This window comes from Zalophus californianus, chromosome 8 (assembly GCF_009762305.2).
Source record: "Zalophus californianus isolate mZalCal1 chromosome 8, mZalCal1.pri.v2, whole genome shotgun sequence".
Classification (NCBI taxonomy): Eukaryota; Metazoa; Chordata; class Mammalia; order Carnivora; family Otariidae; genus Zalophus; species Zalophus californianus.
In genome coordinates this window covers 22,226,474-22,254,374 of record NC_045602.1, presented here as the reverse complement: position 1 = coordinate 22,254,374, position 27,901 = coordinate 22,226,474, and the positions used below count along the sequence as shown (strand labels likewise).

The window sequence follows — 27,901 nt, the reverse complement described above, 5'->3', positions numbered from 1 at the left end:
ATTGGTCTGGGGCTCGGAGATTGGAATTTCAGATTCGGTAGTCATCGGCATTTAAATGATATATTAGTTTGCAGGGTTGCCATAACAAAGTACTACATGCTGGCTGTCTTAAACAACAGACGTTTACTGTCTGACAGTTCTGGAGACTAGAAGTCCAAGGTTCAGAAAGATTGGCTCCTTCTGAGAGCTGTGAGGAAGCATCTGTTCCATGCCTCTTCTCTAGCTTCCGGGGGTTTGCTGGCAACCTTTGGCATTCCTTGGCATGTAGAAGCTTCATTCCAATCTCTGTCTGCGTCTTCACATGCTGTTCTCCCTGTGTGTGTGTGTATGGACACTGGTCATATTGGAGTAGCGTGGGCCAACATGACCTCATTTTCACTAATTATACCTGCAATGACCCTATTTCCCCATAAGGTCACATTCTGAGGTATTGGGGGTTAGGATGACAACATATGACTTTTTGAGGGACTCAGTTCCACCCACAACAGATAGTGACGGAAACTACATGAACAGATGAACACATGAGCAGATGGGGAGTGAGGAGACAGCCCAGAGGACTCGGACACAAAACGAAGAAGAAATGCCAAGAGAAAGAATGGTGTTGCTGCAGCCAGGGGATACCGTAATTCCAGCGGGTAGTATGCAGCAGTGTCCACCATAGGAAGGAGGACAGGGTGACCTTGATGAGAGTCTGTTTGTCGTGATAGATGCTGATGGGAAAGAACTGATGGAGAGGGAGAAGTTGAAGATTCTGAAGATTCTGGGAGAGTTGAAGTTACTCCTTTAAAGAACTAAGACCTTGGGCCAGCGGGTGAGGATGTAGTCTGAAGCGTAGGTGGAACCGATCACTGTGACGAAAGTAGGTGACACACCATTTCGACTGCAAAGCTACACTCTGTGCTGACAAACGACTGCCACCATCGCCCTTAAGATGATCCTTTCCTAGGCCCTCCGCACCTATGTCTCATATGGAGCCACTTCTCAGTGATGCACACGGTCACAGCCACACAATGACACCTTCCCTGGAAACCGGCAGTCACGGCTGTCCCTTCAGCATCACAGACAACTCAGGAAGAGTTCCACCAGATACCCGGACACGTGTGCCACGAATGTCCTCTCCTGTCACACACCCAGTCACTCACACGCCGGCCATACTCTCTCAGGGCCATCTTGTCAGTCTGGATACAGCGCCCACACCCCTACCGTCACGGGCGCCTCACACGCACAGCCAGCAGTCACGGTCACACTAACAGCTGCTGTCTTGTCCTGCACATCTGGGGGCCAGCAGGTTGTGGCACCGGCGGCACCCGCACCGTTAGACCTGCTTCTCGTAAACACCAGCGTGCCATCCGCCTCTTTGTCTCTGTGTCTCTAGATGTCCGTCTCTGTCTCTCTCACGGAGACGCGCGCGCACACACACGCACACGCACACACGCGCGCACACACACGCACACGCGCGCGCGGGGACCGCGGGGAGGAAGCCCGGCGGGGGTGCGGGGGCTGCGGAGGGTGGCGGCCGCGGCCCCTGCGAGCTCTGCCCCGGCCAGGGCGGCGGCCGGCGGGAGGGCGACGTGGAGCGGCCACGTGGAGCGGCCCGGGGGGAGGGCCCGGCGGCGGCGGCGGCGGCGGCGGCGAGCCGAGGCGCGGCCGGCGCACAGCGTCGAGCCGCCGCGAAGCCGGACCCCGGCCCTCATCGCGCCGCCGCAGGTGGGTCCGCGCTCCGCCCCGGGGCGGCCGGGCACCGGGCTGGGCGGGTTGAGGACCGCCGCCGCCGCCGCCACCAAAGCCGGCGGGGACGCACGGGTCGCCGCGGGGCGGGACCGCGGGGCCGCGGCGCCCTCCCGGCGTCTGGGTCCCCAGGCTGCAGGCGCAGTCCCTCTGCGTCCCCCTGCGGCGCGGACGGGGCTGGAGCGGCGGCTCCCGCCTCGGGGCACCTCCAGGGAGGAGGGTTCCCCCCCACCCCCAGCCCCCGGGTGAGTGGGTAGAGGAAGGGGCTCGAAAGCGAATCTTGAGCTTCCTAGGTGTGATGATGGGGTTCCACAATTCCCGACCCTTTGTCGCTCTGACATCCTGGGAGGGGGCTTGGGGGCTGGCGGGAGTTTGATCCTCATTTGACAGATGAAGAAAAGGGGGGCTGGGGAGGGGCCCCAGGTTATCACCCAGCTGGAAGTGGCAGGGTGGAGACCGGCCCTCAGGTGTGGGACCTTTTTGGCTGTAGAACCACTCTCTCTTCTTTTTTTAGGGGGCGGGGCCGTGTCCTGGGAGGCACAGGGGCACCAGAGGGATAAGTTAAGGGTTAGGATTCGGTTCAAAATAACTTCTGGACAATGAGACTCAGCCAGAAACAGAATGGATGCCCTATGAGGTGCCAGACCCTTGACCTGGAAAGTCAAGCAAGGGCTGAATGGCCATTGACAGGGATGCTGTGGAAAAAGTTTTGCACTGGATGGGAGGCTACCAAAGAACAAAGGCCCCTGCCACATCCTAGATTCTCTGGAAATCCTCAAATGCCAGTCATTTTTTTTTAAGATTTTATTTATTCATTCATGAGAGACAGAGGGAGAGAGAGAGAAGCAGAGGGAGAAGCAGGCTCCCAAGGAGCAGGGAGCCCGATGCGGGACTCGATCCCAGGACCCTGGGATCATGACCTGAGCTGAAGGCAGACACTTAACCATCTGAGCCACCCAGGCGCCCTCAAATGCCAGTCATTTAACCTGCATTATCCCATTGCATCTTCCCCAGGCCCTTACAAGACAGATACTGTTATCCCAGGCTCAGAGAGGTTAAGACACCTGCCTGGATCACACTGTCAGAACCAAGAGGCAGGATCTGATCAGAGGTCTGACCCCAAGGCTGGGCTCTCCTCACTGCGCTGGTGTCAAGGCTCAAAGAAATTTGAGGCCTGAGAGTCATTGTGAATGTGAGTGTATGAATGTGAGTGTGTGTGAAGGATGTGAGTAACTACTGAATTACATCACAACTGTTAACTAAGAGTTGTGGTGGCTTTCAGGTGGTCATGAGGGTAAATTACATTTGTTCGCTTTATGGTTGTAGGAAATGATTAGGAACACATTTGTTTGACAGGCAGTGGTTCAATAACGGCTTTATTTCTGTTGCTTACAAAAGCTTTTGTTAAGTGCTGAGAAATGTCTTAAGCGTGAACAAATCACATCACACCAACCTCATTACATGTTACTTGAGGTGCCTTAGCTTGACTACTTTTAAACAATAGAGGTGAGCCATACAGTTATTTAAGTTTGTGACATGAACTATAACCAGAATGCTCAGGTTGTCAGGAGAGCCCAGGGTATTCCAGGTAGAGGGTAGAACAGCTTGGGCAAAAGCTAAAGCACTGAAAAGTGAAAGTGAGAAGCACTTCGGGGGTACTCCAGTCACCCTTTTGTTTGAAGCTGAGTGTTAGTGTAATGGAGCACTGGAAGACAAATATAAAATGGTAACCTGATAGCTGATTGTAGAAGACCTTGAATGCCAGGGTGAGGACCGTGGACTGTAATAGAAATAGGGAGCCACTGAAGATTTTGGAGCAGTGGTGTTCTAGCTAAGGAAGCTTAATGTAATGTGGGTATGGAGGGTTCTTTTTTTTTTTAAGATTTATTTATTTATTTGAGAGACAGAGAGAGAGCACACGGGGGAAGATCAGAGGAAGAGGGAAGGAGAGAATCTCAAGCAGGCTCCATGCTCAGGACATGGGGCTCGATCTCACCACCCCGAGATCATGACCTGAGCCAAAACTGAGAGTCAAGATGCTTAACTGACTGAGCTACCCAGGTGCCCCTGGAAGGTTCCTTAAGTGGAGAAGCTACCAGAGGCAAGGGCAAGAGAGAGGCTACTACATTAATTTGTGCAAGAAGTAATTCATTATGCACTCACTATTATCTCATTGTGCAGATAAGGTAACTGAAGTTCAGGGACGATAATTAACTTACCCAAGGTCATAGTCTTTTCAGCGTGGCAGCTTCGGGGACGCCAGACTTCTTCCGTGGCAGCTCAGGCCTCCCAGAGGTGCATATCTGCGCGTGCGGAGACAGAGTGAGAGAGAAGCAGAACCAGGTACAAGCTATGGCACCTTTTCTGACCCACACCTTCATTTCAGCTGTTGGTTAGAAGTGAGTGGCTAAGTCCAGATCGTATACAAGGAAAGGCAAATTAGACTTGGTCCTTTGTGGGAAGAAGTGTCAAGGAATTTGTAGACCTGTTTTGCAAACCAGCGCATCTGGCCTAACGAGTGAGTAGATTAGTGGGATCTGAGGGGTGCTTCCTCTTTATGCCTGAATTGCTACCACCAGAGAGTCTTCTTTTAAAAGGCAACTGCTAGTGCATGAGAAGCCCAGATAATAGGTTTTGACAGCTCTGTGGGATTTAAATTAACTCTAGCTCCTCCTGTAGGCCCCGGTCCTGGCAGTAAACAGATGGGTTGGGGCTACAGGAAACAACCTGAGAGTATCCAGGTGGGGAGACCAGGACGGTGGGTATGTGTGGAGCCACTGCAGGGCAGTACAGGAAAACTTCTGGAGGGAAACAGGCATTATTGTACAACCAGGCACTGTGCAAAATGTGTAGAATCTCGTGTCGTGGAACCTTACCACACCCCGCGAGAGGTGCTCTCGTCTGCCCCACATTGTAGATGGAGAAACTAAAACACAGAAGTCTGACAGTTCCAGAGCCAGGATTTGGATTCAGGCAGCCTGAGGTGAGGGCCCATACCCTTCACCTTGAGGCTGTGCCTCCTCCTCTTCTTCTTCTTCTTTTTTTTTTAAAGATTTTATTTATTTGACAGAGAGAGACACAGCAAGAGAGGGAACGCAAGCAGGGGGAGTGGGAGAGGGAGAAGCAGGCTTCCCGCGGAGCAGGGAGTCCGATGCGGGGCTCGATCCCAGGACCCTGGGATCATGACCCGAGGCGAAGGCAGACGCTTAACGACTGAGCCCCCTAGGCGCCCCATGTGCCAGCTCTCCTTTAGTAATTATGTGTTTCTCTGTCTTTCCCTCAATCATTGTCTAACATTTGTATCTTTTCTTACTTACATATGTGCAAGCTTTAAGAACGAAAAGGATAGGGCGCCTGGGTGGCTCAGTCGGTTGGGCGACTGCCTTCGGCTCAGGTCAGGATCCTGGAGTCCCGGGATTGATCCCCGCGTCGGGCTCCCTGCTCAGCGGGGAGTCTGCTTCTCCCTCGGACCCTCCCCCCTCTCGTGCTCTCTCTCTCAAGTAAATAAATAAAATCTTTAAAACAAAAAAAAGAACAAAAAGGATAAATAATTCTACTTTATATTATCATCTCCGTTCTAAGATAGTGCCTCACACATAGTAGGTGCTTAATAAGTATTAAAGAAGTAAGTAAACTTTATCTTCATTCTACAAACTTATATTTCTATTTGCCTTCCCTGCGGATGCTCACCCTCTTGGTCTTTGTCAACAAAGGTCTTTGACGTCTGGTGCGACCCACGCTATCCTCTGTGGCTTCTAGTCCTAGGGTCTCTACTTTCCAGCATTCTCCTTCTGGCTTCTGGCCCGCTGGCCTTCTCAGCCATTACGTGCCTCTTCTTCCACCTTAGAGACTGGAACCCTCAGCTGAAGCCAGCCACCAGCACCCCACCGCCCCCCCCCCCCAAGAAACCCAGCAGCACTCTGGACATAAAGAACCAGGGCCCCCTGCCCCATTGACCTGTACCCTCCTTCAGCCATTGCTTCCAGAACACTCAGGCACCCTGTGTGCAGGACCTTCTCCCTGATCCTCCTGGTTCAGGCACAGACGTCTGCAGACTTGGCATCTTTCCTCAGTCCCCATGGGCTCTCTCTTGAGATTTCTGTCTTTCGCCCCCTGTTGAGGCAGGCTTCCATGAGCTCCCCGCTCCTGAGAACCCAGGTAGTTTTGAACCCTACTTGCACGCCCCTAGTCCTCTCTCACCTGTTCTGTTGTACTTGACTTATGGTGTCTCTCCTGATGCAGAAGTTTAAACCTTTGATATATTCACATCTATTTTTTCCTTTAAACTTAAGAGTTTGCAATATTTATCATTTAAAAAACATTATTTGAGAGCGAGAGAGCAGAGGGTTGGGCAGGGGAGAGAGAGAGGGAGAGAAGCAGACTCCCCACCAAGCTCAGAGCCCGATGCAGGGGGGTGGGGTGCCCCCCCCAATCCCAGACCCTGAGACCATGACCTGAGCTGAAACCAAGAGTCAGGTGCACAACTGACTGAGCCACCCAGGTGCTCTGACATATTTATATCATTTCTAATTGCTCCGTCATAGAATGTGATTTGCTTAGCCACTGCCTAAATGTTAGCCATTCAGGTTGGTTATGTTTCTTTCACTAATATGGATAGCACCATTATAAATATCTTTATAATTTCTTTTCCATGTGAGTTCCTCCCTATGTAATCCTCAGGATGGTATCGTTGGGTCAGAGTTTCATGGCAATTACTGCACCTTTGCAGGTTGCTCTCTAGAAACATTTCAGGTTTGTAGTCCCTCAAACAATAGAGGTTAATCCTCACTGATTCAATTTATTTAATGGTTACAGGACTATTACGATTTGCTATTTCTTCCTCTGTCAGTTTTGCTATTAAGTTTTTCTAGGAAATTAACTCTGACCTCTGAGTTTTCAAATTTCTGCTGTTTCTGTAGTTATGTCCCCATGTTCACTGCTAATGTTCTTTATTTGTGCCTTTTCTCGTTCTTAATGCGAGTTGTCAGAGGTGTGTCTATTTTATTAGTCCTTTTAAAGAAACACCAGTATCTGGCTTTGTTGCTCTTCTCTATCGTATTCCTAATCTCTGCCATCTTTTATTTTTTATTTCTTTAAGTTTCTTCTATTTTACTACCTTATTGAGTTGGAAGCTTAACTCATGAACTTTTGGCCCTTTCTTCTAATAGATGCTTTTAAGTCAGTCCATGTTCCCTCTGGCTACCTATCTTGTTTTCATGCATACTTTCCCAGTATCATCTAAGTATTTAACAGTTTCCATTATGATATTCTTCTCTGATCCACATTCAAGTATACCCTTTAATTTCCATATATGTGAGTTTTTTGCATCATTTTTGTTATTAGTTTCTATGTAATTACATGTCAGTCATATAATATAGTGTGAGACAGATTCTTGGATATTCACTGAGCCATGTGCTCTGGCCTATTACTTATCAGTTTTTATAAATATTCCACATGCATTGAGAAGAATATGTATTTGCTAAGGGACTGAAGTGGGAGGGTCTCTCATTTGTTCATTAGCTCAGGCATATTAAGTGCTTTATTCAACCTTCTACATTCTTCCTCATTTTTAGTCTGCTTGATCTTTCAAATACTGAATGAGGTATGTTAAATTCTCCTACCATGATGGCAGATTAGACTTTTTCCTTGTAGTTCTGCTAGTTTTTTTTTTAAGATTTTATTTTTTTAGAGCAGTTTTAGGTTCACAGCAAAATTGAGAGGGAGGTACAGAGATTTCCTATATACCTCTGTGCCCCCCCGCCACATGCACTGTTCCCCCGTTATCAACATCCCAGACCGGAGTGTACATTCGTGACAACTGGATGAACCTACACTGACACATCATCACTCAAAGTCCATAGTTTATGGTAGGGTTCATTCTTGTACATTCTGTGGGTTTGGACAAATATATAATGACATGTCTCCATCATTATAGTATCATAGAGAGTAGTTTCACTGCCCTAAAATCTTCTGTGCTCCACTTCTTCATCCCTTCTACCCCAACCCCTAGCAACCACTGATATTTTGACTGTCTCCACAGGTTTGCCTTTTCCAGAATGTCATATCATCGGAATCATACAGTGCATAGCCTTTTCAGATTGGCTTCTTTCACTTAGTAATATTCATTTAGATTCCTCTAGGTCTTTTCATGGCTTGATAGCTCATTTCTTTTTAGTACTAATATTCCATTGTCTGAATATACCACAATTTATTTCCCCCTCCCCTATCGAAGGGCATCTTGGTTGCTTTTGAGTTTTGGCAATTATGAATAAAGCTGCTGTAAACATCTATGTGCAGGTTTTTCTGTGGACACGATTTTTCAGCTCCTCTCAGTAAATATGAAGGAGTGCAATTGCTGGATTCGCTGGATTGTATGGTAAGAATACGGTTAGCTTCATACGAAACTTGCCTAAGTGTCTTCCGAAGGGGCTGCACCATTTTGCATTCCCACCAGCAATGAATGAGGGTTCCTGCTGCTTCACCTCCTTGCCAGTGTTTAGTGTGGTGAGTGTCCTGGGTTTTGGCCATTCTAATAGGTGTGTTGTGTTTTGCTAGTTTTTATTTTAGATGTTTTGGGACTATGTTATTAGACATATACAAGTTCAGAACTATGATATCTTCCCAGGGGATTAAATTTTTATGAATTTTGTAATGACATTCTTTTATCTATGATAATGCCTTTCATCTTAAAGTCTAGTCTAATGCCAGTAAAGCTATACTAGCTTTCTTTTGTCTATTACTGGCTTTCTAAAATTGCTTTATATGTCCTTCTTCCATCCTTTTGCTTTCAACCTGTGTCTATACTTTTTAGGTTCATCTCCTGAAAATTACATGTAACTGTATTTTGTTTTGTATATGTTTTGGTAATTTCTATTTCTTAACTGATGAATTTAAAGAATTTATAGTTATGACCACTGATAAACTTAGATATATTTTTACCATCTTATTTTATGCTTTCTATTTGCCTTCCTTTTTAATTTTTTAAGTTTCTCTCTTCTCTTTTCTGCCTTCCTTTGAAGTCATTTTTTTTAAAGATTTTATTTATTTATTCATGAGAGACAGAGAGAGAGAGAAAAACAGAGGGAGAATCAGGCTCCCCGCTGAGCGGGGAGCCCGATGCGGGACTCGATTCCAGGACCCTGGGATCATGACCTGAGCCGAAGGCAGACGCTTAACCATCTGAGTCACCCAGGGGCCCTTTTTGAAGTCATTTAAAAAAAAATTCCACTCGGGGCGCCTGGGTGGCTCAGTCGTTAAGCGTGTGCCTTCAGCTCAGGTCATAATCCCAGTGTCCTGGGATCGAGCCCTGCATCGAGCCCCGCATCGAGCCCCGCATCGGGCTCCCTGCTCCTCAGGAAGCCTGCTTCTCCCTCTCCCACTCCCCCTGCTGGTGTTCCCTCTCTCGCTGTGTCTCTCTCTGTCAAAAAAAATATATATAATCTTTAAAAAAAACAATAAATCTACACTAAAAAAAAATTCCACTCATTTTTTTCTCTGCTGGTTTGAGGTCATACATTCCATTTCTGTTTTTTTAGTGGTTATCCTTAGGACCTTTACATGCATATTTAACAAAGTTGCTCAATATGTCTACTCTCTTCCCAAACAACCATCCTCACCTTACATCTTAATGTTGTCCAATATTGTAGCTCAGTCCACCTTTTTTTGCTTCCTATATTAACATAATTATCAGTCTATGTTTGTTTCTATTTTCCCAAATACTTTCTGATTTTTTTTTTCTTTTCTGCTCACCATATTTCCTTGCATTTCAAACCCTTCTGGGATCATTTTCCTTTTTCCTGCAATAGATCCCTTAGAATTTCCTTTAATGGAGGAATGTTGGTGGCAAATTCTCTAATTTGTTGTTTATGAAAACTTTTTGTTTCACCTCATTCTTGGAAGATAATTTTGCTGAAACTAGAATTCTAGAATGGCAGTTCTCCCTCCCCACCACTCCCCCTTCTCAATGTGTTAAAATACTATAGTACTACTGTAATCTGGAATCACTGTTGCTGTTGAGAAATCAGCTGTCAGTCTGTTGTCCTTTTGGGGGATTTGTCTTTTCTTTCTGATAGCTTTTAAGATCTTCTCTTTTTCTTGGTATTCTATAGTTTCAGAATAGCTCTGGGTGTGTATCCTGTTTATTTAATTTTCCTTGGATTGTTGGGCTTCCTGGGTTAGAGTATTAGTGTTTTGTAATAGATTGGAAAAATTTCAGCTGTTATATCTTAGAACACTGCTTCGATCCAATGTTCTCTGGTATCTCCTCCATCTTCCATGCTGCTTAACCTATGTTTTATATTTTCTGTCTTTGGCTCAACGAGCTATCTTCTGGATAATTTGTTCGTTAATTCTCACATCGTCTGAGTCTAACGCTTACTATTTGCATTTTAAAATCAATCTTTTCATTATATTTGTGTAAGTTATATTTGGTTTTCTTCAGATCTTCTTGGTCATTTTTATGCTTATATTCCTTTCGCATAGTTTCAAGCTTCTCTTTAATGTCTTGAAACATATTAAATATACTTTATGTTCTCTGTATGATAATTCCCATGTCTTTAATTTGCAAGTCTGGTTTTACCCGCTATTGGTTAGCTGGCTCTCACTCACAGTGTCTTATTTCCTTGCATGTTTATGACTTTCTGGCTGTGAGGTCATGCTCCATGACACTTTACCAATGGAATTTCTTTGAGGCCTGGATTGGAGTTGTGTTTCTCGGACAAGATGTCTATTTTCCTCTACTAGTTGACTGGAGGTACTCTCAACCAGGTACCACTTAATATATAAATGATCTGCTTTAGGTTTTTGAACCACAGAGGTAGCTTAGTTCAGGTCTTGCACCCACAGTAGAGCAAGCTTCTTACAAATTCTCAGGGAAGACTTTATCCCTTCCACCCAGCACCAAGGTCAAGACAGGCGAGATTTGTGCTGCCCTTCTTTGTGGCACATTTACTTTTTGATCACCCTTATGATTGGGTGGGGCTGTTTGAATCCCAGCTTTAGGTAGGGAATCCACTACTAGTCTCCTCACACTGGGTGGGTCCAGGCCTTATCTCTGGGCTCCTCTGTTGCACCAAGGGCTCAGACTGATAGTGCAAACTTGGGTTTGGTTTGGCAGACACTCTTAAGGCAAAAGCTAACTTCAAGCTCATTCCCCCCGCCCCCACCCCGAGGATTACCATTTTCACTGTGCTTTCGTACTCAGAATTTCTTACTTTCTTGCCAACTCAATGCATTTGAAAAGATACGTTCTATTTTTATTCAGCTTTGGAATGACTTTTCATTGGGACATTTACTACGATACGCCCAGACATGGAGGTTTGGATATTTTTCTAGAAGACCCTTTCACTGAGATGTGTCCACGGCAGTGGGACCTCTGAGGGCCCCCAGTTGATGATATGGGGATCTCAGTTCCAACTCCCTCCCTCGGATGGGCCCAAGACTTGTTTTCTCTCTTGGGTGCAACATCTGGAGCTCAAGGATCTATATTGCAGCCAATGTTCATGAACACCTTTAGGGGAGCAGTGGCTTCAACACCCATTTGGCCACTGCAGATTATGGACACCAATCAACTATGTAGACTCATGATATCTACTTGGGGCCATGCATGCAGAGAAAACTAAAGGCGGTTTCTTTCTTTTTTTTTTAATATTTTATTTACTTATTCGAGAGAGAGAGAGAGCACAAGCAGGGGGGAGTGGTAGAGAGAGGGAGAAGCAGACTCCCTGATGAGCAGAGAGCCCCATGTGGGGCTCAATCCCAAGACCCCGGGATCACGACCTGAGCTGAAGGCAGACACCCAACCGACTGAGCCACCCAGGTGCCCTAAAGACAGTTTCTATGCCTCTCGGTAGCTTCACCTTCTTGTAGACTTCCATGTTTTGTTGCTTCTTCCTCAAGGCAGCTCTGCTTGCACAGCTACAACCAGCCTCCCACAAGCATCTTCCCATGGGCCGGATGCTCCCCTGCCCTACCCCACCTCTCTGAAGCAGTTGATGTCCAGCCTAGCAGTGCTTCTGCACCTTGTTAGAGCCATGGAGCTCTTTGAGCATCTGATGAAAGCTACAGACATTTCTCCAGGAGAATTCTGTGCCAGCCAGAATGCCCAAGACCATGACAGGTCCCTGATCCTCTGCACCTGATGATTTATCTTGCTAGATATGGGGATGGGTCTCAGGCCTCAGCTGTGGTGGGCGTGTGCTTCCTTAGGAATTCGTTATGATAACATCCGTCCCGTCCCACCTGGGACTAGTCAAGTAAGCTTCATGCTCTGTGCTTCTGACTGATCCTTTCTCTGTTTTCATATAACCAAGTGCTTGTGTTGCCAATGGGCCTGCACAGTGTAGGTCTAAAGGAAGCTTTTGTTTTTTCTTTTCTATTGGGATTTCCCAAGAGAAAGGAATAGGTCCTAGGGCCACTGTTGGTTTGACTCTGATTTGTTTCAATCCTTAACTGAGTTTAGATCTGTTTCAAGGAGTCTGAGCCTTTACCAATTTGCTCTTGGCTGAGTTTTAATAAATACAGGCGAATAATCTGCCTCTATGTAAGTCATGGTCTTTTTGTGACCCTCCGCATTTCTGATTTGGCCTTTTTCTTAACGTCTTGGAGCTAGTTTCCATCACAAAGTGAGGGACTGGACTGGAATAGATGTACTTGAGCAGCACTTCTCCGAGCACCTCGGGCTGGAGGGGCGGGGATGGGGTTGGGGGAAGGGCAGGGCACCTCAGTGGGGGTAGGGGGGGCATGGGTGTGGGGAGGGGCTCCTGCCTGCAGAGCTGCTTCCACCACAGCAGGTCTGATTTATGTGCTTTACACAATGGGTCCGGAGTAAGATTTGTTTCGGACAAATTCCACAGGGGATGGCTGATGTCTGTGCGGGCCTCCTCCCTGAGCAGGAGTCCTGTCACCTGGCTGCAGGTGGAGGCCGGGAGCAAAGGCGTGCCTGTCTAACCCTCCCATCCCCCCACTCTGTGGCAGACCTCCCTTCCCCTTGACTCCCTGACTCTGTTCCTAGTTCCAGTTCCAGCAAGGATGTTGTTACCTTTGGCAATGAGAATGTTAGTGCTGCTGCCCCTGAGTCAGGCCGCGCCCAAGGATGGAACCGTGAGGTAATGGGCCTCAGAGGGCAGGGCCATAGGCTGGGATTATGGAGGGTCTCTGGAGAATCTGAGGGTGTGCTGGGCCCCTCTGGGAGGCAGGAGCCTGGAGTGTATGTATCCACCCCCCTTCCCCAGTTACTGCCATCTCTGTGCCCATAGGGGCGCCCTTCGCAGAGTGGGCACCTGGTGCACCTTTGCTGGGATCAGCTCATCTGGGATCCGGGGACTCCGTTCCAGCGGGGTGTGAAGTTTGGGGAAGAAGCTTTGGGCCGGGGAAGGGGCTGCGCTTCTCTTCTCAAGACCTTATGTGGGAATGCCAGAGCCTTGGAGATCATTAGCAGACCAATTCGGGGTTGTGTGCCCAACAGTCTCAAGGGTTCCGGTGTGAAGAGCACACCGCGAGTACGTGGGCTGGGGTAGGGGGACAGATATAGGGAGAGCAGCAAGGCTGGCCATGGGGACAAAGGCTGCTGCCGCAGCTCCTGCCAGCCATCTGGCCTCACAGGTCTGGACTGATCTGGGCAAACAGGCAGCCCCTTCCAGAACTGGCAGCAAATCTTGGGCTTGGAGGACTGAGAAAGAGAGCCTGAGCAGATCAAAACTCCAAAACCAACATCTACGCCCTCAGCTTGTGTCGTGGAGCAAATCCGGTCTGCGGAAACCTGGGCAGTGCCTCGGGGCTGAGCCACAGACCTGCCCCTCGGGCCCGGCCCCAGAGCCGAAGGGTGACCGCGAGCCCCGCTGTCCGGACACCCACTCACTGTTTTCTTGGGTCTCCAACTTGTATCTACTAGGTGTGGCTTCATCTGGCCTCTGTCTAAGCAGGTGCTTTATTTGGGTTTTCCCTTAACATCTAAGTTAGGAATCTGTAAAACCAGTCTGAGGGAGTCAGGTTCTGCTTCTAAGACCAGAAGGGCCTCCTCCCCACAAGGTGTTTGGGAATTTGAGAGAACAACGCCCCTTGGGTCTGGGGAGAGAACTCTGCCAGGAGCTTGAGGGTGGAAGGCTGGTAGGCCGGATCCTCAGGGAGGCTCTTGGCAAGCCTGGCCCTTCTCTTCCTCCTCCAGGCTGGACGCCGAGGTGCAGCAGCTGCCCCTGTCCAACCCCTTCCAGCCGGGCCAGGAGCAGCTTCGGTGAGTGGGCCGGGCGGGGGCTGGGCCTGGGTCTGCACACTGGCCTCTCTGGGCTTACTTTCCCCATTTCTGCCAGGCTTCTGCAGAACTACCTACAGGGACTGGAGAGAATGGAAAAGGAGCCGGAACACATGAGCCGGGAGCAGGGTGAGGGGCTGGGCACCGGGGCCAGTGGGCAGGGGGCTCAGGGGCAGCAGAGCCAGGACTGACCCCGGGCTGTCAGTTGCCCCCTGCCTCCTCCACCTGTTCCTGGTGCCTCTTCTGATCCGGCTTCTCCTCCTTAGTTCTCCTCTACCTCTTTGCCCTCCACGACTATGACCAAAGTGGACAGCTGGACGGCCTGGAGCTGTTGTCCATGTTAACTGCAGCTCTGGCGCCCGGAGCTGCTGATTTTCCTATCGCCAACCCGGTAAGCCCTGCTGGCCGGGGGGCCCCTTCTCCCACGAAGGAGACTCAGCTTCTTGGGGCTTTAGTCTTTTTCATCATGACTCTTTTGGTGAATCCACAATAAAAGAAGTGCTCTGAGCCTGCCTGGCAGGGATGTGGGGAGGTATTGGGAGGGTCAGAGCTCCTGGGAACATCTCTTTCTGCTGCAGACTCTCCAGCAAACGTGTGCTTCCACAGGTGATCCTGGTAGTGGACAAGGTGCTCGAGACCCAGGACCTGAATGGGGATGGGCTCATGACCCCTGCAGAGCTCATCAACTTCCCAGGAGAGGCCCCAAGGCACACAGAGCCCAAAGAGCCCCCGGAGCCACAAGATGTTGGGAGGCAGTCCCCATTAGCCAAAAGCCCGTCCAGACAAGAGCTGCAGGGAGCCCTGGGTCCCAGAGAAGATGGGGCACAGGTAGAGGCCACAAGGGAGTCCTTGGAGCCTGTACAGGAGGCTGGGGGACAGGCAGAGGCTGAAAGAGAAGCCCCAGGCCCTAGAGCAGAGGCTACGGGCCAGGAAGAGGCCAGTGACGCTGGAAAGGACGCAGAGGAGCATCCAAGGGAAACACCGGAATCCAAGAACACCCCAAATGAGTTTGAAGTTCATGTTATTCAACTGGAGAATGATGAGATATGAACCCTGAGGCTAGAGATTTGCACCCCTAGAAGTCTCAGCACCAGAACATAAGCCCCAAAGAGTGGGCTGTGTATGCTGGGTGTATGTCTGCTTCCTGGCCCCGGAGGGGCAGGTCTTTCTGTGCAGCTCAGGGAGACCCGAAGTTGAGGGGGCAGCTTTAGGGCTCAGATAACCAATAAAGAACTGAATGAACTCATCTGCTTGGGCCATCTACTTAACTGGTCTGGCCGGTCTGGCCTCAGGGACGCAGGGGGTGGGGGATTGGACAGGCCTCTGGGAGGGGCTTCGGCTTCCACCCTGTTCCCAGAGGGTGCTGAGACAGCAGGGGACGGCAGCGGGGCCCAGCTGCAGACAAGCTGGGGAAGAGAGCGCAGCCTCTCGCTGGGGCCCAAATGCCCCTCTTCCCCATCCCCTGGGGTTCAGACACCCAGGACCCTCCTGCAGCTCCGAGCCGGTCCTCCCCACCACCCTGTAGGTGCCCTCCCCGTAATATTAACAAGAATGGCCATTTACTGAGAGCCGAGTACACACCAGGCGTCATGCTGGGCATTTTCTACATTGTCTGATTGTATACTCACGATAATTCTACCACCAGGCAGAATTAGCTCCATTTGACAGATGAGGAAATTGAGGAAGACCGAGTCAGTAATGTACCCAAGGTGACACTGCCAATTAAGTGGCAGATTTGAATTCAGGTGTGTCAGACCGCAAAACCCATGGTCCTTAGCACATTCTGTGGTCTCACACACCCTGCCCCAACTCCCATATGAAAACTGGCTAATTCCAATATGCCCTCAGCCCTGGTCTACCCCAGGGACATGAACACTGAGTCCTGGGGCACATCTGTGGCCGAGGCACCGCCTTAATGACAAGGCGGCTCCAAGGGTGGGGCTTCAGGCTCTGGGACAGTCACAGGGGAGATATTTTTGGACCGTGAAGGCACCACCAAACCACAGAGAAGTCTCCCTGCCCACTGGCCTGTCAGGTTGGCTCAGCCGTGTGGACAGTCCTGGAGCCATCAGACTGGAGTCTTGTGACAGCCCAGGGGCCCAGAGGAGATTCTCTGGTGGCTTATTATTTGGAAGGTTCCCTGGGGTACAAGGAGATACGTGTCCTCCCCAGCCAGGAAGGCTCAGGGTCTCTACCCAGCCCCTGTGGCTCCTCTTCACCAGAACCAGCTGGGCCTCCACCCAGGGCGCAGCTGGTGGCAAGTCGGGGGTACTTCCTGCTACTCCGGTGTAGGCTGCCCCTCCTCTGGGCCTACGCAGGGAGGTTACTTCGAGGAATAGAGAATAAGAGGGTGAAGGGCTGTAGCATCAAAGCCTCTGGCGTCCCCAGCCAGAGCCGTTCAGACATCAAGGACAAACAGACTGGCAGAAGGAAGCCGGCTCTGGGGCAGGAGATTTATTTGCTCGGCGGCTCAGTGGTGTGAGCCGCCAGGACACAGGGGGAGCGCCCCCCACAGGCTGCATCTGCCCAGGGAGCGGGGCAGTGTGGATGCCAGGCTGGATGGAGGCGCCAGCCTCCAGGGAGGGGGTGGTGTGAGCCAGTGCCCCCTGCCACAGGGCAGTCACACGATGCCCTCAAAGCCCTGCAGGCCGCACTTCTTGCCGGCCACCTGGCAGCCAAACCTCAACGCCTCCTGCATACTCTTCCCTGGAGGGGCAGAGAGCTGGATCAGCCGGGTCCTCTGGGCAGGGGCAGGCCTCAGCCTGGCGCCTCCTGCCGGGGTACTCACCCTGGGACAGGCTGAATATGACCGAGGCGTTGAAGGTGTCTCCGGCGCCCAGAGTATCCACCACCCGGGGTGGAGGGAAGGCGTCCGAGTGGAGCAGCCGTCCATCAGGGCCCAGGGCATCGGCGCCCTCCTCAGCCCAGGCGCAGACCAGCATAGCCCTGCAAGACCCTCCACTCAGCTGGGTCGTCGGCCCGCCCCTGGCCCCCAGCCTCATCCCGCTCCTCAGGGCAGTGCCGCCCCTCCCCGCGCCAGACTCACTGGCCCTCCACACCTCGGTCTCTTCCTGGCTTTCCCCTACTCACCCTTCCCTCACACGACCGTACAAACCCCTCAGGGCCTCCCCCGCTGACCGGAACCCCAAGTGCTTGGCCACATCTTTGCTGACAAACACCTGTGGGCAGTGGAAGAGAGGCTGACGGTCCCCCAAACGCCGTCCCAGCTCAGTCACTCACCACCAGCAGCCTAGCGTTGCCCCCGTATTATAATGCCACTCCTCCAACATGGCCGCCTAAATCCCCAACGTAGCATCTCACTGTCCCACAGGAATGCGTTTTCACACTTGCCCAAGATACATGCTAGAAGCCAGTCCCGTAAATTGTGGCACAAAAATCTCTGGTTTATTTGGTCTAAGATCAACGAATTTCCCTGCAATTGAAAATCCAAAGCGAGCCTTGAGCGCCATCTCGCGGTGAAAGCTACCACTGCCAAGTTACACCTCCGGCTCTCAAGAGGGGTTTGCTTTCTTTTGCTTTTCCTGATACAACTATGCCCTCCGGGCCTAGTTTCTTCACCTTTAAAATAAAGGCGCAACGGGGCGCCTGGGTGGCTCAGTTGGTTAAGCGACTGCCTTCGGCTCAGGTCATGATCTCAGGGTCCTGGGATCGAGCCCCGCGTCGGGCTCCCTGCTCCGCAGGAAGCCTGCTTCTCCCTCTGACCCTCCCCCTGCTTGTGTTCCCTCTCTCGCTGTCTCTCTCTCTCTCTGTCAGTTAAATAAATAAATAAAATCTTTAAAATAAAATAAAATAAAATAAAGGCGCAGGGGTTGTAGAGCTTCCTCAACACCAGCTACACGTTAGAATTGCCAGAGGGACGCGATCCCAGGACCCCGGGATGCTTCTCCCTCTCCCGCTCCCCCTGCTTGTGTTCCCTCTCTCGCTGTGTCTCTGTCAAATAAATTAATAAAATCTTAAAAAAAAAAAGGAATTGCCAGAGGGAGTTTTGCTAAAAAATACTTCAGCCAAGCTCCACCCTCACCAATCAAATAAAAACCCGCGGTGTGGCTCAGGCATCCACACCTCTGTGCAGCCACAGTGGAGGCCCAACCAGCTTGGGCTATGATGCCAGGATTGTCACTCGGAACTCATTTCCATCCCAGCACTACCCAAATTTACCTTATGCAAGTCCCCTTCCCATCCTCCCTCACCCCTTGGTGGCTCCCACAGCCCGCCACCCACCCCAGAGTTGGAGGACACCCGGCAGAACAGTCCTAGTCCCTCATTTGACGGGGGGGGGGGGGGGGGGGGGGGGGGGGGGGGGGGGGGGGGGGGGGCGGAGCCGGAGGAGGCCCAGAGAGGAAATGCTCCCACACGGGGGCGCTGGCTGGCCCTAGTAGCCCTCTGGCCACTCTCGTACCTACGCACCCACTGGGATGGAGACATTTTTCTCCATCTCCACCACCGAGGCCTGCAAGGGAGTCCAAAGCTGGGGGCCTGCCTCTTTGCCCCCCACCCGCCAAGGACAGCAAGCCATTCCAGGTGTGGTGGGCGTTTCCGGTGACCAAGGGAACGCTTGGTTCCTTTTAAGACCTAAATGAGAGGCGCCTGGGTGGCTCAGGGGATGATCCCAGGGTGCTGGGATGGAACGCCCCCCCCCCACACTCCCGCTCTCTGCTCAGCGGGGAGTCTGCTTCTCTCTCTCACTCTCCCTCTGTGCTCTCTCTCTCTCACAAAACCTAAATGAGCTGGATGTGGCAAGGGGAAGCTGCATGGGCCACTCACCACATCTCCGTAGCCAAACAGTTGGAACAGCTCCTCTCGGGGCTTCTCCACCTCCACGGACACTCGGATCTTCTGACCCGGAGGCTGTGTGGCATTGTGCTGTTCTATCCGCTGCAGCATCTTCACCTGCTCTGATGCATTCCGGCCCTGGGGTGGGGTGGGGCGGGATGGGGCAGCTCAGGACCAGCTGGGCAGAGCAGCTGCTCTGGCTTCTTCTTCCCTCCCTGCTGGTGGGCGAGGGGGGACTGGGTCGGAATGCCATCCGAAGTTTCAAAATTCTAGAGCAGTCATGGACCTTGGAGACCTTATTGACCACCTCCCAGCACCCCCACACACACCCTATCATTTCACCGACGAGGAGACAAAGGAATTAAAGAGAGACTTTCCTAAGCACCCATGGTGAATTAAATGACAAGGCTAGGATTAGAACTCAGGACTTCTCCGAGTGTGGAGGAGGTGGGCAGCCTGGGACACAGAAAGCATGGGCCTTTGCCTGGAGCCAGCATCCTGCTTCTAGTGCCTACATCCTGCTGTGTGAACCCGAGTAAGGTGCTTTCTAGGCCTTAAAACACAGAGCAAGCTGGAGAGGGGATGAGGGGGGTTGGCGTCCTTTATCTTGAAGTACTTCATGGTTCAAAAAAACTAAGAAGGCAGAATACGTGAAAGGGCTGGCAGGTTGAGCCCCTCGAAACACAGGTAGGGCAGGACTTGCCTCAATGTGGATCCACTTGAACCGGGTCAGATCAACCTTATCAAAGTCTGTAGCAGACACATCTGGCAGGTTCCTAAGTCACAAGACAGAAAGGAGAGAGAAAAGCCATGGTGAGGTCAGCCCGGGCCCGGATCTCTGGCTGCTGGGGCCCTATACCTGGTGCTGCCTGCAGCATGGCCAGACTGGATCTCCAACACAGGCTTCTGAGGCTCAGCTCCAGGACAGGCCCTGTTCTAGGCTAAACTCCTGACCACTCCTTGCCCTACTCAGCTCCACCCAGACAGGGGGCTGGAGGCAGTCTGCTAGGGTGCCCTTTGGGCATGGGTCAAGAGGCCAGCTGAGTGTGCCTTGGAGACCAGGGACTACAATTCCTAGAATTCCCCCTCACCAGTGGCACACGTGCTCCCAGCATGCAGTGCCCCGGTGAACTCCAAAGGCCACGGCTGCTCTGCGCCTGGTCCCGTTCACTTCCGGTGCCCCAGCAGTGACAGCACCACTGTTCTAAGTTTGGCAGCTTCATGTCGCAACCCTGAGGTCAAGGTTGATGCTCGAGGATGAGTTTATAGTTTAGCTGACTTAGGTGTAGAGCCCCGGGAAGGGTCTGCCTTGACCAGAGACCTACACCTAACCTATGTCCTCCCCTCCATGTTCTGTAGCTGAATCGATCTAAATAGCTGTGTACCTGGGCCTCTCTGAGGCTGCTTTGCCATTGGCAAGTGGGTCCAAACCCGCCAGTCGGCTGCAGTTGGAGGTAATGTGTGTGGATATCCTTGCACTGAGGCCAGGAGGCAACAAATATTTCTCCTCTGAGCTCCTCTCCTCTTCCTGTGAATACTCATGTGGTGTCCTTGATCAAAGTTGCCAGATTGTTGCTTAATGGGCAGATGACTAGGACTGCCCAAGGAGAAGGTCATTGCCAGCACATATGCCCACTGGGACACACGGAGCCAGAGACCACTGGCCATAAAGCCTGTCCTAGTATAGTCGCCCCCTCTCCCCCAGGTCCAGGAGTCATGCTGGGCGGTAGGGACAGCCTGAACCCCAGGGCTGGTGGATCTGGACCACCTCAGCCCTAACACAGTACCTGGCACATACTAGGTTCTTAGTAAACTAAAGGTCTGAGATTCTTCAGGAGGGACTCTGGGAGAGAGGAGAAGGGTCTGGGTCCACAGGGCCTCTCCCCAGTAGCTTGGGACTTTAAAGGGGATTCCTTCCCCTTAATTAACATGGCATCTGATGGCCCTGATCTTCGGACCCAATGTTCCCCTTCTTGCTGCTTCAGTGATGCCTGTGAATTGTGTGTGGCTTCTGGCCTGGCTTCATTATGCCGGGACCTTTGTGGTGGGCTCATCTCTTCTGAACACCCAAACCCAGCTCCTTGGTGCCATGCTGCAGGCTGGCAACTCTGGGGCTGACCCTGGAAATTCCAGTGGGTCCCCTTCAGGGCTTAAGATGGTTGGAATCACATCTCCCATCCATCCCTCTCTCCTCAGAACAATTTCCCCACACCCACTCCCAGGCTGCTGATTGACCAGTTATGAAGGAATCACATCATGAATTATGTTTTGCACAGGCTTGCCTGCCCATCCTTAGTGTTGACCAAGGCCAAGGCACCGGGCAGAGCAAAGCACATCTCTTCCCCCCTCACTTCTTCCCTAATTGAAAATAATTGAGAAATCACTGAACAGTTTGGCATGGGGACAATTTCCGGTACAAAGAAAGGCGACAGAGAGCGGGCAGCTGGGACGCCCAGGGTGGCGAGCGAGGGAACTGATTGGTGGTCTGTGCGAGGGAGAGGCCAGGGGGCCTTACGTGTCGTAGAGCACAATGGTGCGGGAGCCAGTGGAGTTGTTGACGATGCAGCAAGAGCACGGGGTCTCCCCTCTGCTCTGCCAGGCCACCTGGGACACATCCACGCCCCGCTGCCTGAAGTCAGCCACCAGGAAGCTTGGGGCGGAGCCCGAGCCAAGGGAAGGGCAAGGAGACACAGATTAGAGCCTACAAGTGGCCTGGACCTCCTGCAGGGATGGGAGGGGTGCTGGAGCCCATGGGCCTCTCAGAGAAGAAGGGTCCTGTTCCGAGAGTTAGTGACAACGGCGGCGGCTGGCAAGGCGCAGACAGGCATACAAACCTGTAGGCATGTAGGATGGTGCGGCTACCAGTGGCCTCACTGATGATGACCGTGGAGATGGGGACAGAGCCCGTGGTCTGGGAGACTGTGTAGCGTAGGTCCACGGAATAGCGGCGGAGGTCATCCAGGACAAAACTGCTGGGATGGAGTAACCCGCGGGGAGGTGCGGCTCGACAAAGGTTTGGGGACTGGAGGGCCGGTGGCAGGGCCGCTGGGGACCCTGGATGCAAGCGGGGGAGTGGGGGGCAGGAGGGAACTGGAAACCACCATGCTGTCCCAGGCTGTGCAAGGGGGAAGAAGAGGCAGGGGCGCATAGCGGGAACTCAGTGAGAAAAACACTAAGGGACATTCTTTTAGATCTTGATTGAAGTAAACTCCAACCCCGAACCTGGCCTCCGGGGTCTCCGGTCTGACTCAAGCCAGAAAGGATGTGCTGAAATTCATTAAACTGGATGGGGTAGATCAGGGGCCTAGAGCATGTACACCCTGTTTGAACAAAGCAGGTGAGGGCACCGTGGCCTGTTTCACGCACAGCCTAGGCAGAATTACGAATCACCAAGGTGGTACTCTGTTCCCCAGTGGCCCTCCACACACTCATCCTCACGGTACTCTTCTCTCGGAAGGCCCTTCCGGGGCCAAGGTCATTCGACACCTGCCTCCATAATGCCCAGCCAGGAAGTGGTGTGGCCTTGGTGAGGCCACTCGTGGGCCCCTGCTCTCGCGGCAGGGTGAACCCTCCAGGCAGTGAGCTGGCTCCCAGTGCCTAATGCTCCTCAGAGTGGGCCTGGCCCGGGACTCTCACCCCAGAATCTCCTCCAATCAGAGTGAGCAGGAGGTGGCCCCTTGGGGAGCCTGCACCCACAGAACAAGGGGGCCACCCCACGTTTCCTGGCCCTCTCTGGAGACAGCATCCTGTGCCCACTAGTCAGCCACCATCCCGACCTTTCTCTCTATGGCTGGACCCCACTTTTGGCAACACCAAAGCTAGACAATACAGACTTGTATATAGGTACCAACTTGGGGCATTATTCCTCATCTCACACCTCAAGGATCCTTTAAATAGTAACTTTCCCAAAGCATCCCAACTATGGTTTGGTTTTCCGAATGACTTTTTGCACCCACAGTGCCTGGCACATGGTAGGCGCTCATTAAATGTTCGTTAAACACATGGGGAGAAGTTGGAATGGCCCACCTCCCAGCATTATCGTTCCATAAAGGCGAGTCCACTATCCTAAGCAAGAGCCACAGTCTTGCCTCTTGCTGGGAAGGAAGACAGCCGCTGGAGAAAGTTAACAAGTGACCAGCTGTTGGCTCCAGGTCCCTCTGTCCCACCTCACAGGGCAGGCTCTTGCCCCCTGATCTGTTTCGTGCCAGTTCACTCAGGGGGCTGGGTTTGGGCAGCAACGCCCCTGAAACCAGGGTTCAAAGGGCTGAGTTTCCCAGACCAGCAAGCTGGCAGCCTGCCCTAGTGCCCACAGTGGGCAAAGTGTGGGCCTCACCTCCTGATAAGCATCTGCTGAACTGGCAGGGCCAGGGGTCAAAGGGCGTTTGGGTCCCTGCGGCAGCTAACACAGAGGCAGTGTGTGGGCCACCATGGGCTGCAGCCTAAATAGCTGGACAGCTGAGGCCCGGGTCTGGGCCCAGCGTTAGCACGTGGCTTCGGGGTGTCCTCGGGCAGGGTGCTCTTGTGGCTTCAGTGAACAGGGAGGACACCAGCACTTGCCCTGCCCCCTCAACGGGGCAAGAAACTGTGGGCCTGAACCCTAGGACCATGGAGGCTGGACACCCCCGGGCGGAGGGTGGCTAGGGCATGTCCCTGACTGCCTTCTGCCGCAAGCGTAAGCCAGGACCACGGGGAATCGAGAAGGGCAAAGTCATATCCACCGCAGAGTCTGTTGGAAGCAAGGAAGGAAGAGGTGGGAAGCGGAGCAGGCTCCGGGGAGGGGCCGAGGAAACAGGCTGTGGAAGTGAGAGCTTTAGCAGGAGAGCCGGAACACCTGAGCAGCAGATAAGCTCACACGGGAGGGTCTAGGACACTGGTACTCCACTCCGCCCCCTCCAACTCTGGATCCAGAGTTACCCCACCCCGTTTCTTATAGCCTGCCCCCTCCCCCCCCACCCAGGGTCAAGACTTCCTTCTTTTCCACCTTCCCGCTCCCTCCTCCACTCACTCGGCAACATGGCCCTGGGCCAGGGAGCCCATGAAGGCGCAGGGGGCTCCAAGCAGGGACAGAACAGTGCAGGAGTTGGATGCGTTGCCTCCGCGCTGCCATCTTTGGGACAAGCACCTGCAAAACACACGGATGGTCCCTGCAGCTCCAGCAGGCTGGTGCCGGGATAAGCAAGGCCGGCCACAGTGCCCTGGGTAGGGCCCATGACGTGTAAAAGCTGGGAGCTCCCCCTCAGAAAGCATCTCAACCAGCCTCCTCATTTTCATGCATTTAGGTCCATCACAAAGGAGGGCTCCACTGTGGGTGACCCGGTTCTCAGTTACGATGACCCGCCTCTCCCCGAGGTACAGAGCTGTCATACCTTCAGCCCCGATGGTTGGAGAACTCCAAGTACCTCTTCCCACAGGTGTCAAATCGGCTCCCTGCTCCCATCTCAGGGGAGCCCACTTCAATAATAACTCGGGTTAAAGTAAGTAAGACAAGGAGTAAACCTGGACATTAAGGTCATTTAAGTGGGGGGCGGGGAGGGAAAGGGGAAGCTAACTTACATAATAATGTCAAAAGTTAAAAAGATTATTGGATGAAGACCAGTTTTCCTCCATTTTTTTGTTTCCCTTTCTTTCAGCTTTATTGAAATATAATGGGCATATAACATTCTGTAAATTTAAGGTATACAACGTGCTTTGAAACGGGCGTATTGCAAAATGATTACCACAGGAAGGTCAGTTAACACACCACCCCCATCACACGATTACTTTTTTTTCTTCTTTCGTTTTTCTCTATCTTGACTGAAAATCTAACTCAAGGTGTAAACTGAGGAGACCAACTGGAGATGCACCTGCAGGGCTTTGTTGTTATCAACAACAAAAACAATGACTTACACGCGCATCAAAGCACTTTAATGATGTCTCATTGTGCGCCCACAATACTTTGGGGTAGACAGTGCAGGCTGTCATTTCTATTCTTCCAGTTCCAAAAAGAGTAACTGTGGCCGCGTACAATAAGAACGACTAATGAAGAAAAATACAGGAAGCAGAATTTTAGGCTAAGGTATATTGGCACACAAAACTTAACCCTGAAGTTCCCTTCAGTCTCGGGAAAAGGGGTCCATGATCTTGTTAGGAAGGATACTAGTTTGTAAAGGGACAAACATTTTTCGAGCTATGAGCTTTAGAGGAATTTTCATGCAGATTAGAACGGGGAGCCTCGTGGGATTTGACTGACTTGGGATCATACCAATAGTTAGTGACAAAGCTGCCATCAGAACCCAGGCAGCCTGACTCCAAAACCACCGCCATGTAATGTGTAGTTGTGAATGGAAAGTAGTCAGGCCCCGGCTTGGATGAGGTTTCGAAGAAAGTGTATACAATTTTACTTTGTGGAAATTATTCAAAGTCACACTGATACCCAACTTCCTGTGCAGAAATGCCCTGCTGAGCATGAGGATGCTTTCTGGAAGGCTCTTCTTGGCCTGGACTCTGGGAGGCGAGGCCAGAACTCAGGGGTCTGGCCAAATTCCAGGTGGTGGCTCCTGAGGGTCCCCAGATGCCTGTGGAGCCCGGACAGCCTAGGAGAGGTGGGGCCGAAATGCCTGGGAAGAACTGCGTCCCCACTTGGGCTTGCTCATCTGGGAGGCACGAGAGTCCAGAAGGTGGGCTGGGTGGACTGAGCACGAGAGAGAGAGAGAGAGAGAGAGAGAGAGAGAGAGACAGGCCCTATGGACAACCACACCGCTCTGCAGAGGAGCAGAACCATGCGGCTGGGGGAGGGGGAGGAGGTACACCCTGCGAGCAGGGGGCATGGAGAACACGGTGCCCTCCTTCAGAATGAGCCCACCTTGGTGGGAGCTAGCAGGATCTCCTTATCCTAGCCTCTCCAGTAAGTAATCTCAAAGGGAATGGCACTGAAGCTGTCGTTGAAAGTGGCACTCTGGGTCTTCCCCAGGCCCTCCAGTCCTTGGGAGGACCTGCGGCCTTGGAACCCACACTGTTCTCTTGAGGAGGTTGAACTCCTCACTGTGCCCGTGTCCTGTGGCCAGCTTGACCTGGCTAGGTCTACAAAGCAGCCTACCCTTGTGCCCCTCCCCCACTGGCCCTGCCCTCCCTGGCAAGGGCTCTAACCTCTGGCAAACAGAGCAGCCCAAAGCAAAGGGTCAATTCCATGAGATGGGCAGCAGCAAAGGGAGAGGGAGCTCAGGAGATGACAGAGGGCTGGAGCGCTAGATTCCCAAGAATTGTAATTACTGCTTTGCCACTCACTCACTATGTGGCCTTTACAATAATTATTTAATTTCTCCACAGAGATAGCTGCTTCCTCATCTGTAAGGAGGGAATTTGACTGACCCTGACACATTTCCCATGGGCTGCTGTAAGCAAAGTACGTGACAGTGCTGGGTGGACCCAGAGCCTGGAGACTACTCGGGTCTCTCTCCTCAATCAGAACAGGGAGAACTGGGTATTCATGGCTATGAGTGCTATAGTGTCTTGTCTGAGTTAAACCTTGAACTAGCCATTTATCCGGTTCTTGGCTGAGAAAACTGATAGCCCAGGAGCAACTCTCAGGATTCTAAGCACCAGACAGCACCAAGAGAAAGGCTCGGATTCTGCCTCATAGAAATGCCCTTCTGGGATCACAGTGTAAAGGTGAGGTTCTTACCAAGAGTAAATATGAGAGCCAACGAGCGACTTCTACCAGACAACCAAAAAGGATGTTATTCACTGATTTTGTAAAAAGGACTTCTGGTAAACTCCTTTTGGAATTTAGCACCAGGGAAAAGTTGGTCATGCACATGAGCCAGCTCTATCCATAACCCACAGAATTTCTAAATTTGCCTCTAGTGCCAGCCAAGCTCTGAAGCTATAGTGAAGCTCAAATACCATGGTTTTAAGTGTTCTTGCACTCTACCTGCACATACTTATTATTGAAAGCTACCTCAAAATTTACTTAAGAAACAGATGAGATATACGTAGTAGAGAAATTAGAAGTAAACACTGGTGAGAGACAAGTGCATCGGTCTTTTTGTTAGAAAGAAAGAAGCTGGTCCTGCCCCTTACTAGTTGCATGCCCTTGGATAAATCACTTCATCTCAAAGAATTTCTAAACGCGGATAATGATTCCTGAAACGGGAATTGGCCAACACAGTGCTATCCAAAGCCTGGGTCTTATTATTAACGGCCTCCATTCTTTCCTAGGTCCTCCGGGGCGGAGGGCACGGGATACCAGCTCCCGAGGCTGGACTTTCACTGCGGGGCCCGCAGACCTGGGGATGGGGTCTTGGTTGTCGGGCTCAAACGCGGGGCTGCAGCGGCCCCTGGGGTCTCCGAGGGGCCCGGGCGCCCCTACCTGCTGTCGGTGTCCTCCTCTGGGTACTTGTCCACTACATTGATGATGTCCAGCACCACTAGCCCCACGCACAGGATCTGCTTGTCTTCCATGAGCCTGCTCCCGGAGCTTTCTCCCCGCCTGGCTGACGGGGTTCCTCCTGGGCTCTGCCTCTTATCCCAGAGGGTTGTGTCCCTGCTCCTGGGGTTGACTTGGCTCCTCCTCTGCGTCCCGAGCTCCTCCCCCAGGGGGCCTCCTGCGGCCGGGAGAGAAGGGAGCAGGTCCCTTGCTCCCCACGCCCGCCGATTCAAGCGGGCCTGGGAGCGCAGACCCCGAGGCTTTGGTCCCCGGCTTCCCCTCCGCAGGTGGCGTGGCCCAGCAGATGGCAACGCCTCCCACTTCTCGGCCTCACTTGTCAGACAGCCTCGGAGCTAATGCAAACCTCTCTAAAGCGCAGCTAGGCAATCTCCTGAATGCAAAAAAAAAGTGCAGTACCAAGGCGCCTCCTGCCCCTTCCTCTCCTGCACCGGCGGCTCGCACTCCAGACCCTAGTTGAGTCGAGCCGGGCCTCGCAGCTGCGCCCTGAACCCTTCAGCCCTAGCCGTCGCTCGCGCCGTCTGCGCCCCGCCCCCGAGGTCCAGCCAATCCCAGCTCGAGGCCCCGCCTCCGTCGCCGAGCAGCAGGGGCTGCTAGGTGAGCGGCGGAGGTCACGTGACGGGGGCCGGCTCCCAGGACCCCCTGGCGGACGCCGGCGGAACGGGCATTCGGGGGAGGAGCGCCGGGCCGCGGCCCAAAGCAGCCGGCCC

The 27,901-nt window shown here is 52.2% G+C and overlaps 2 protein-coding genes across 12 annotated transcripts; one reads left to right on the top strand and one right to left on the bottom strand.

The window, feature by feature from the left end:
• The first annotated feature begins 1,573 nt into the window (after nucleotides 1–1,573).
• CGREF1 (cell growth regulator with EF-hand domain 1) lies at nucleotides 1,574–15,221 on the top strand. Of its 6 annotated transcripts, none has more exons than XM_027621489.2 (7): nucleotides 1,574–1,707; nucleotides 3,960–4,071; nucleotides 12,740–12,833; nucleotides 13,892–13,957; nucleotides 14,034–14,104; nucleotides 14,242–14,366; nucleotides 14,582–15,025. In XM_027621489.2, the coding sequence occupies exons 3-7, from the start codon at nucleotides 12,757–12,759 to the stop codon at nucleotides 15,023–15,025; spliced, it is 783 nt and encodes a 260-aa protein (XP_027477290.1). In that variant the 5' UTR covers nucleotides 1,574–1,707; nucleotides 3,960–4,071; nucleotides 12,740–12,756. The 6 variants fall into 6 exon arrangements, with proteins under 6 accessions (XP_027477290.1, XP_027477292.1, XP_027477291.1 ...); XM_027621488.2 differs by lacking the exons at nucleotides 1,574–1,707; nucleotides 3,960–4,071 and adding exons at nucleotides 8,052–8,104; nucleotides 10,379–10,494; XM_027621491.2 differs by lacking the exon at nucleotides 3,960–4,071 and having other exon boundaries at nucleotides 1,608–1,707.
• Nucleotides 15,222–16,414: 1,193 nt separating this feature from the next.
• KHK (ketohexokinase) lies at nucleotides 16,415–27,690 on the bottom strand. Of its 6 annotated transcripts, none has more exons than XM_027621482.2 (9): nucleotides 27,117–27,690; nucleotides 23,775–23,891; nucleotides 21,604–21,741; nucleotides 21,285–21,419; nucleotides 19,473–19,545; nucleotides 18,761–18,907; nucleotides 17,066–17,154; nucleotides 16,764–16,921; nucleotides 16,415–16,681 (listed from the first exon to the last, which is right to left on the bottom strand). In XM_027621482.2, the coding sequence occupies exons 1-9, from the start codon at nucleotides 27,206–27,208 to the stop codon at nucleotides 16,596–16,598; spliced, it is 1,035 nt and encodes a 344-aa protein (XP_027477283.1). In that variant the 5' UTR covers nucleotides 27,209–27,690; the 3' UTR covers nucleotides 16,415–16,595. The 6 variants fall into 6 exon arrangements, with proteins under 6 accessions (XP_027477283.1, XP_027477284.1, XP_027477285.1 ...); XM_027621483.2 differs by having other exon boundaries at nucleotides 21,604–21,738; XM_027621484.2 differs by lacking the exon at nucleotides 21,285–21,419 and having other exon boundaries at nucleotides 27,117–27,688.
• Nucleotides 27,691–27,901: the final 211 nt, after the last annotated feature.